Source organism: Anas platyrhynchos, chromosome 13, assembly GCF_047663525.1.
Source record: "Anas platyrhynchos isolate ZD024472 breed Pekin duck chromosome 13, IASCAAS_PekinDuck_T2T, whole genome shotgun sequence".
Lineage (NCBI taxonomy): Eukaryota > Metazoa > Chordata > Aves > Anseriformes > Anatidae > Anas > Anas platyrhynchos.
Window position 1 is genome coordinate 9,886,691 of NC_092599.1, and position 9,858 is coordinate 9,896,548.

At 42.5% G+C, this 9,858-nt stretch overlaps 1 protein-coding gene and 1 long non-coding RNA gene across 4 annotated transcripts; one reads left to right on the plus strand and one right to left on the minus strand.

The window, feature by feature from the left end:
• Window positions 1-5,922, minus strand: CCDC51 (coiled-coil domain containing 51). 3 transcript variants are annotated; one of them, XM_038185879.2, is made up of 5 exons: window positions 5,782-5,922; window positions 4,568-4,825; window positions 4,092-4,438; window positions 3,602-3,766; window positions 1-2,128 (listed from the first exon to the last, which is right to left on the minus strand). In XM_038185879.2, the coding sequence occupies exons 3-5, from the start codon at window positions 4,407-4,409 to the stop codon at window positions 1,352-1,354; spliced, it is 1,260 nt and encodes a 419-aa protein (XP_038041807.2). In that variant the 5' UTR covers window positions 4,410-4,438; window positions 4,568-4,825; window positions 5,782-5,922; the 3' UTR covers window positions 1-1,351. The 3 variants fall into 3 exon arrangements, with proteins under 3 accessions (XP_038041807.2, XP_038041809.2, XP_038041808.2); XM_038185881.2 differs by having other exon boundaries at window positions 5,712-5,795; XM_038185880.2 differs by lacking the exon at window positions 5,782-5,922 and adding an exon at window positions 5,103-5,628.
• On the plus strand, window positions 5,794-9,858 carry LOC106019097 (uncharacterized). The gene is made up of 4 exons (XR_003500227.3): window positions 5,794-5,937; window positions 6,012-6,067; window positions 7,356-7,443; window positions 9,684-9,858. It is a non-coding gene; the product is annotated as an uncharacterized lncRNA (long non-coding RNA).

Consider the following 9,858-nt stretch of genomic DNA (forward strand, 5'->3'; position numbering starts at 1 on the left):
TATACTAAACAACTTCGTCATTGTGAAATGCTTACACAAAGGCATTGGAGCATGGGGTGAGGTTGGCAGACCTTCGCCAAGGTTTCACAGAAATGCCCAGCAGAGCAGGAGTTCCAAGTTTGGTTTGCTTATCTGCTGCCATCATAGGGAGAAAACTATTTCTTATCACAGTGAAACTAACAACTTTTTGTTTGGCCATAGAGATGCTGACGTTTAGCTGTTAAGACAGCATTTTTCTTCGTTCTGCCATTCTTCATCCCTTCCCAGAAAATGAGGCAGCTGAACTTTTCACTTCTTCCCACATATTATTTTAGAGTAGTTTGCATAGCACTGTTATCGTTAAAGTACCATCTTACAAACACCTGCTGTAGATCAGCATTTTAATTTCCAGGCAGGACAAAACTGAAAGAATAAAAACTGAAGACAGTTCCAATAAAAGATACTAGTAGGGATAAGAAAGTGATTGCTCCATAGATGACTACTACAACCACAAAATGGCTAGTGAATGACAGGTTAAGGAGGCTGTAGGGAAAGGACAATTGGTTTGCACCTGCAGAATGAACATCACCATACTTAACATATCTCTATATCTGAATCCTTTTTCTCTTTCCCTGTCTATTAGCCTTCAATGGCATGGAGCTGTAACTAACATGGCTAAAGCTCCAGAAATGTTTTTGGACGCTTCATTATAAACAGTTCTAGGAGAAAGCTACCACGTGTAATTTAATCATGTTTTAAATGTACCATCTGGCTGTACAGACTCGTGAAGCTATACTTTGCACCATGATAACTTAAATCTTCCTTGGTTCATATGGCCCCTGTTATATAGCAAACTATCGCACTGTATCTAGAATAATTAAAAAAAAAACAGGCAAGGGCATACATATTTACCTGATTAGTAAAATGACTCCTAATGTTTTGTGTATAAACAAACTGCAAAATTATGAATAAATCAGGGGTTAAATTATAAAGGATTACACATGAAGCACTTTGATCAATGCTAGATTAAAAGAATCATTTGAACTGAAAAATCACAAATACAGCTCCGGAATGAAGGTCACTGATTGGCACGATATGCAGTACGAGACTGTAGAAGAACGAAACCGTGAATGAAGTCAACAGATGAAGCAATACAATTTCCTTCACTTGAGGAATTAAAAGACACACTGCAAGTGAAAGGCTTAGCATGGAGCCTGCAGCAGCAGATGGACAGCCTTTACAAGTTTTCCAGCTGTACAGCAGAAAGCATAATGAGAAACACTAGTGCAAATTTATGCGGACTTGTACTCTAAGTACTTAGAGCACAAGTTTACTTTTATTAATCTAGTAAATTACAGCAATTAGTTAGAGATCAGTTTCCTTTAAGTATCATATAGAGTACTGGCAGAGTAATAGCAAACACAGTACATGTGATTGCAGTGCTGTAAATAGAATTTCTCTTGATTTGTGATTCCAGTCTCCGCTCTGTGTCACACAATTCTAAGATCACATCTCTCACAGCAGAAGCCTGTCCCTTACCCTCTGCTGAAGATCTCGGCATTACTCTTTCCAGAGGTCTAGAATGAACTGCAAGTTTAACGCTCTGCACGTCAGAAATTATTTGTGCTATACTTTCCTGCAGACTGTTAAACTGCTGTTGTATACTCCCAAGACATGAACTGACTTGTTTAGTGTAGTTTAGCTGTTCCTTTAAAGGAATTAAAAGAGAATCTAGTTTTACGGAGTCATTCCTGTCTCCTCTTGCTAGCAAAGCACCTTCTTTTATTTCCTGTGATGTCCTTGCTTGCAGCATGTTTTTCAGGTCTGCTATGACGTCACTGAGATCCTTCTGCTGCAAGTAATGGCTGGAGGCCTGTTCTTTGATGGCTTCTTGCAGGTTTATTGGGCCCTTCTGTGCTTCAAGCACCAAGACTTTTAATTCTTGCAGCCTTACTCGATTAACATAAGTGGAACCAAGAACACCTATAATGGCTCCCAGTACAGAGCCAATAATAGACCAGTTCTTTGTTTTTTCAGCTCTTGTTCGCTCTTTCTCGTGGCTTTCCCTTACGGCTGCAGAGAAGAGAGAGAACTTTTCTCGCTCAGATTCTTCTGCGTTTAAGTAGGCAGCTCGATACCTCTTCTCTTCCTGCAAGAAACACATTTTGATTAGAAGAAGCTATAACATGAAGCTAAAAAAAGTGTGAAAAATGAAAATGATGAAAAAAAGGGAAATGAAGCATTAGTTCTATTTCATAATTTTCCCTTTTTATTTTCTTTATTAATCCTACTTCAGTCAGTGAGACATCATTTCAACTCAAACCTAAGAAATAGAAAAGGTCATCAAGAATTACAACTGAAGATCATCTACACAACAATCTGTCACATGCTGATGACAGGAAAGTGGTACACACAGGCAAAGCTTTTCTCTCCTCACCAGGTACAGTTTTTTGGCTCTGCCTACTTTGCCAAACACTACCTTTACCACGCTTCTCTCTTTCAATTCTAAGACACCTAAAACGGGAACTGAAAATAGGACTAAAAAAGGTGTCCTGGATAGGTTAATTTCATGAACATACATACTTCTCATTCTTCTGCCTTCTCTTTCTTTCTCTGCTCACGTGTGCATCTTCCTTTTCTGCCTTTGCCAGCTTCAGCATGGCAATTCCTTTTGTAAGGCACTATATTTCAGCAAAACACTGAAAAGTATTATGGTTATTTTCCTGAAGTAAAATTCTGCAGTTTTTTATAGTAGCGAATCTGTCTGTCAGCTAAGTGCATTCCCCAAATTATCCCATTCTTCTAAGCACACATTCCTCTTGTAAGACAGAGATACCACCTTACAGACAGTGGTAATTTTAGCTCTACCTTCCTTCGTAGTCATGCAGAGCTCTATTCTTGAGATTTCATCTGCACAGACCTGATGCATTACTTGGACAGCTCTCTTTAGTTCTTTTCTGGTGCTCTGTGCATTGATCCAGGAGCTCCATTTAAGCTCAGGTTCGTGTACCCACTCCTTGCCTGAGCTTTGCCATAGGCGTGCCTTTTTCCTGCTGTCCTTGCAGTTTCATTTAGATTTCTGGGCTGACTTTGGCTGCTACCCTGCCTTTATCTGTGACTGATGGACTGTTGAAGAACATGTTCCTATCGCCGTGGTTCATCCAGGTGAGGTGCTGCAGGACTGCACCCTGTGGGTACAGGATACCGCCCCTGCCTGTGCTGTGGTTGACCTCATCTTCTTGCTCAGATGGAAGACAGATGAGAGAGTTTTGATGGGTTAACAGCCAGAAGTGAACTTTCCTCATCACATGGAAGGTTAATTCCTTGAATCTCAGCTTTTTGTTGGCACACACCTGTCACCACTCAAACAATTAGTTTGCTAGGTTCATTCTTTCAGCTTTTGTCTCCAAATTTACTACCTTGTTTTAACACCAGCATATGATTTCCATTGCATATCAAATCATCTACGATAATTACTTTAATTAAAACAAGTATAATAAAGACTAGCTTAGACCACTGTTCTTCAACAGTAAGATGCATCTACAACACCATTCTCTACCAATAAAAGCAACGCACACAAATTTTCATTGTATTTGCCATCACTCAAATACCAACAAGTTACCTGCAGCAACCTGTGTTCCAGAGTAGCCAGTTCTAAGTACTGGGTGTCATCCCGAGAGACCCTGTCTAAGCGGTCCCGAATCTCCTTCAGTTTAATCTGTTGGGCTTCTACATTTTCACGAGCCTCTCGTACTATTCCTCGAGCTATCATAAAGACATTTTCAGCCTGTGAAGAGAGATTATTTATTTTAGAGACTTATTACCAGGCACATCTAAATTGATAGTTATAGGAATTTCGGAGAGGAAAAAACAACAAAAACAAACAAACAAAAGCACTCCATTACAATCTAGGGGATATGCTACATTTACTAAGACGACTATACTAGAACACAATCATAGTGTCCTCACAGCTAGTTAAAGTAGAAAAAGTCATAGTTCTCTTTGGAGGCTCTTTTTTGACTCACAGTGGTCATGCTTCATATTGCTTAGCTCATAATTTTAAACTTCTAATTTTAAAATCTATTCATTTTTAATGTTTTGTCCACGTTTACCTCCGTCACTTTTCCCTGAGCCTCTCGAACTTCATTAATGCCAACAAACTCTTCATATTTGTCCCACCAACTCTTGCCCGTTGCAGATATTTTTTGAAGGGAGCTTTTCCCCATAACAGTCCCAGTTTCTGTCAGCCGACTGAGAAGACTCCTGGCCGTTTCTATTGCTGACTTGGCTTCAGGCTGCTTAGGTCCCGAGGAACAGTAAGTTCGCACCACGTGTAAATTCATTTTTTGACAGCACTTTATCATAAAATGGTGATATTGCAGGCCACAGGACACCGAAGATACACTTGATTTATATTTCATTGGCCCCATGTCTTGAATTTGCTCACTGAAAAGAAGTGCTACAAGGATGAAGAAAAAAGTTATTAAAATAAGGCTGGTAAACACCTCTTAAAACTACATGTATGTATCAGAACATTAATAAAAATCTAGAATGGCCAAACCATCACTAGTTTCATGTCGTTACTCACCTAGGACATTTTCCACAGTTTTCAAAGGACAGTCCTGCCAGAGATTCCTGCTTTTCTGCTGTTATTAAGTACTTTTGCCATGCTTCTTGATTACTGATTTGCTCGTTGCATGAATAGCAATCACATGTTACAGATCCAGTATCAGCAGGAGTAGCTTCAGAGTAATTTAATGCTTCAGCACAGAAGTGACTGCCATTGGAAATTTTGTTCTGTTTTCACGTTTGAGCTTGGTGTACTGTGTCACTTGTGCTAACAGCTCTGGAAAAGAACAGAAAAAAAAATTAGAGGGGTTAAAAAAATAAAAAACTCAAAAAGGTGAAGAAATGGGGTTCAATCATTCCCTGTATTTTATACTCCACAGATATACGAAGCATTGAAGAGTTGAAAGCAGAGAGAAAACACAGAAGTACTAATGTGTACATAAGTTTTTTAATTGACTACCTACAAAACTAAAATACAAGGAAGAGCCAAAAGACCATACAACCACCAGGCAGCGAATGCAGACATTTTAAATAGCTTTAACATTCTTGCTTACCCTGCAAAAGCAGACTGCTTATTCCTGCTTAATGTCTGCATTGATACGTAAAGATTTTAATTTTCTACTTGGCACATTCCTCTAAAAATTATAAACGGGCAAACTTTCAACTAAGGCTTTTTATGGAGTTTGGGTACGATTATACGAGGTTTTGACCAAAACAATACTAAAAAACAACAAATGAATGGCATGAGAGAGCTTGATACTTGGTACAAGCTTTTTGTTAATTTAAGAAGTTGTACATATGAATTTTCTTTTCCACCCAGAGGGCGGCGAGGCCCTGGCACAGGCTGCCCCATCCCTGAGGTGCTGCAGGCCAGGTCAGGGGGGGGCTCTGAGCACCCTGACCTAGCAGGTGGGGCCCTGCGTGTGGCAGGGGGCTGGAACCGGGTGCTCCTTAGGATCCCCTCCGACCAGAGCCGTCCTGATTGTGTGCCTTCAGGTGGCAACGACACCACAGCCGTGCCCCAAGGAAGGGACAGCCCCAGAGGGAACATTTGGGGTCTGCCCCCACCCGCCCACTGCCGCCCCGTTACACAGCCCCCACCGAGCACCCCGGGGCCGCCGTACACCACAACCACAGGGACCCCCCGCACACCCCCTCCTCACCTCACCGAGGCCCTCCCGGTGTCCCCCCCCCCCCTTCGCCTCAGCTCCGCATCCCCGGGCCCTGCCCTACCTGCCCCGGGCCCGGCCCGGAAGCGGAAATCCCCGAGCTCCGGGCGGTGACGGCGGCGGCGGCAGCGGCTGAGGCGCGGGGCCGGGCGGAAGCGGGCGGCTGAGGCGCGGAGCGGCGCGGAGCGGAGCGGGGCGGGCGCCATGTCGGGCCGGGAGGGTAAGGCCGGGCCCCGGGGCCGCCGGCACCGCGCCGGGCCGAGCCGCGCCTCACGGAGCTCTCTGTCTTTGCAGGCGGCAAGAAGAAGCCGCTGAAGCAGCCGAAGAAGCAGACCAAGGACCTGGATGAGGTAGGGCGCCGGGGGGCATCCCCTTCACCATCCCCTTCATCTCCATCCCCTTCCCCTTACCTGTTTCTGCTTCTGAGGGTTGTGGCAGCCGTGACTGGAAAAAGGTAAACGCGATGCCTCACTGAAAGATGAATTGGTGATTTTATAAATAAGTTTTGTCATCAGAGAAATGCCAGAGCCAATTAAGGGCTTTCAAGTGTCCAAGTTACAGCAGTGTAAAAGCTGATATTGTGTATTGTAGTAAAGCTGCCAGACAAACAAAATCATGTTCTGCAGCAGGGCAGAGCTCTGTGTATGGGGAGGACAGCAGGTATCAGGCTCTTGATAACTGACAAAGTGTGGGTAGGAACAGGGCCTAGGGAAGTGATGGAGGTGAACGGGCAGGTGGCTGCTCTGTCACACTAAAACCTGTTACTGACCCTTCAGTGTCTGACTACAAGGATAAATTGTCAGGGGCTGAGCAAGAGTTTGTCTTACATCAGGCTAATGTTTTGATTCCTGCCGTGGTAGGCCAGCTGACTAACTTACTGACAGTTCTGCTCTTGTCTTCGTAGAAAACAAAATTTGGAGGGGCCACAGACTGTCAAAAGGGCAAGACTAGTGATCAAAGTAATTGGAGAAAGCTTGAAGGAAAGCAAAGGGATTTATTTAACTAAGCATGTATGCTACGGCCCTTTCTTTGGAAAGAACAATTGACTTGTAAAATCCAAGGAGAAGGAGCGGCTAAACTTCAGGTCCACCTTGAAAGGGTTTGAGACAGAACATACACTAAATGTGTACCCTCAAAACCAGGTGTTGCAAAACAAAAATCACACAGGCCATATAAAGAAAATATCATGTGGCAAATGTGATATAACATCTCCTTTCCTCTCAGCACAGCAGTGGCACGTGTGGGCATTGCATTGATCCACTTTTTTTCTTTTTATAGCATGGTAGGGAGCGATTTACTAGTAAAAACATAAAAAAAAATCCTGGAAAACCCAGAATACGAAACAATATTTTGTTCTCTTGGGGGGAAAAAGGGAAGTAAAAAGCTCACATTGTAGCAAGGGGAGTTTCAGCATGAAGAAGAGGAAAATGTCCCAGTTTTAAGGAAGCTGAGCCATGGACTGGACTGGTGAGGAATCTCAAAATCCTGAGTTTCAAGGAAAAATCCTACAGTCCCTTTCAGCCTTGTTGTCTATGAAGACTGTACATGTTAGAACATTTCTTTCTCATTGCTTATCAGTTGTTTTAAAAAAGTTTCAGGGGAGGAGATGCTAACACGCTCTGTTGTTCTTTTCTTTAGACAGATCTGGCATTTAAACAAAAGCAGAAGGAGGAGCAAAAGAAACTTGAGGAGATGAAAGCAAAGGCTGCTGGAAAAGGGCCCCTCGGTAAGTGAGGTGCCATACTGATAGGAAAAAAAAGGGCTTGCTGCCTTCAAAAGTCTAATGGTTTTGCTTGTACCTTTCAGCTATTCAACATGCACTGGTAGGATGATGGCAGTTGCAGATGATAAATAACAAAGAGATGCTAATTTTATTTATTTATTTTACTGTGAAATTTCACCTCCAAATTACCGATGCAGTTTCTGTTTTAGGAGGTATAAGTGTACCGGGCACGCTAAGCTGTTCTTGTGGGATGGTGTAGAGAGATCTGGGCTCTTATTTTAGCAGACCACCCTTTTCTTTCCAGGAACATTAAGAAACACGTAAGCTTTGCCACAGTTCTGGAAGTTTAACAAGTGCAGTAATTGTTTTCTTGAAGAATGAATTTCAAGAGCAGGAGATTCCTGGCGGGGAAAACAACAACAAAAAACCAACACTCTATGACTGGAAATAAGTCTGGATTTGGTGCTTTTGCTTAAGTGACTGTGCAGCATGCTGTGCCATGGGAGAGGTTTTGCAGTGTGTTTTGATGGTGCATCCAGCCCAGTCGTTGTTTCAGACAGTGGTACTGGAGTTCTGTCGGTGTGAGGCTGTCCACTCACCCTGTTTTCCTCCAGCGTTTGTAGTGATTGCACTTGGGATGTTGAAGAGTGCATCCTGCCTATTCCTTGGAGGTGCTTTTGTCCTGTGTTCCATTAACATGGCTAATCCCTTCTCCATTCTATAAAGAGTGTTAAACTTTACTCTTTGCTTCTCATTCTTAAGAAAAAAATAAATATTGAGAGGCGTTAGAAGGACCTTCCCAGCAATCCCACAGCAAATTCAATTTCACTAACTATGCTTGCATGGAATCTTGTCAGATGCTGTTTGGAAATTCGAAATCCCTTGGATTCATTTTATCTGTGCACTAAATGATACCCTTAGAGAGTTCCAGCAGGACAGCGAGTAAGGATTTACCATTTACAGAAGTCCTGTTAACTTTCATGAAGCTGTTTATCCATTTGCTTTATTATGGACTCTATTATCTTGCCAGAGACCAAAGTCAGACTTGCTGGTCCTTAGTTCTCTAGTTTCTTCCCAGAACTCTTCCTGTATCTGGGAGCTGTGCTGGCAGTGAAGCTGGCAGATCACAAGCACAGAAGAGTAACACAAAAACAGTCCTCTGACACGGTGGCTGTAATGATAAGTTACAAATCCTAGCCAGCAGTTCTGCAATTTCATATTTGAGTTGATGTTCTTGGAGTGGAATGCAATCCAGTTCCACTAACGTGCGATATTTCTTGTCTGTTTATCTGAAATTAATCTAGCTCCTCTGATTTATCTGCTTACAAAAAAATGTGCTGGGTGTGGGACTTACAGAATGTCTTTGGCATTACATGCTGATGCAAAAAAAAATCCCTGAACCTCCCTCCTGTGTCCTTACCATCCTAAACTTGTTCTGTGTAGTACGTTTCAGCTGCAAGTATGTCTGTATTTCTTGACTGTTCTCACTGGCCATTATTACTCTGTCTTCTTCTAGATGAATTTCAGTCATCTGGTCCGTGACCAATGAGAGTGAAAGCAGACAGTGATTATTGTGTTATTACAGCAAGGCAACGCTCTTGGAACACAGTGCAAAGTCTGCTGTTGACTATCAGCCCTTGCAGCCATGAATTCTGTAGCCCTCCTGTACTTTTCTCCTTTTCACTGGTCATAGATGACACATACAGTGAAAAATGGCATTTGACAAAAAAAAGTGCTTCATTTGTTGCTGTGTTAATATGTGTCAATCCTTGACCCTGCTTTATGCTCTTCAGTAATGGAGAGTGCAAAGAACAGAGGCTCTTGTAATTCCAGTACCTGCTACAGTAGAGCTTCAATCCCAACTGGGGGCTCTCGTTGTTTTAGAAATACTGATGCTTTTATTCCTTTAGCTTTAAATTTGATTTGACCAGACTATATAACTGCTGTATAAGAAATAAACAACGCAGAGTGTGCATGGAGGAGCACAGGAATGGTTGAAATATTTAGTTCTGTTGTAGGTTTAGGAGGCACATTTGGTTCCAGGGGAGACTTGGTTTCTGATGTTAAGTTACTCATTTAGCATAAAGTCTGTAAGATCACAAACACATGCGAAAGCAAAACCAACTCTGGTGGGGATCTGAGTTGTACAGGCAGTCCAGCAGGGATTTGATTTGACAAAGAACTAAACTTGTAGCTAAGATCTCTGTCAGTTGTTTAACCAGTTGTGTTGTTTCTTTTGGCAGCCAGTGGTGGAATAAAGAAGTCTGGCAAAAAGTAGCTCGATCGAACTACAATGTAAGATGTGATGGAGTTATTCAATGGACCTGCAACATTCTGAACATCAAGAAAACTCGCTAGTGCTTAGGTAACATTGTACATTTTGTTTAGTCAGAATAAAACTTTTTTGTTAAGAGGTGA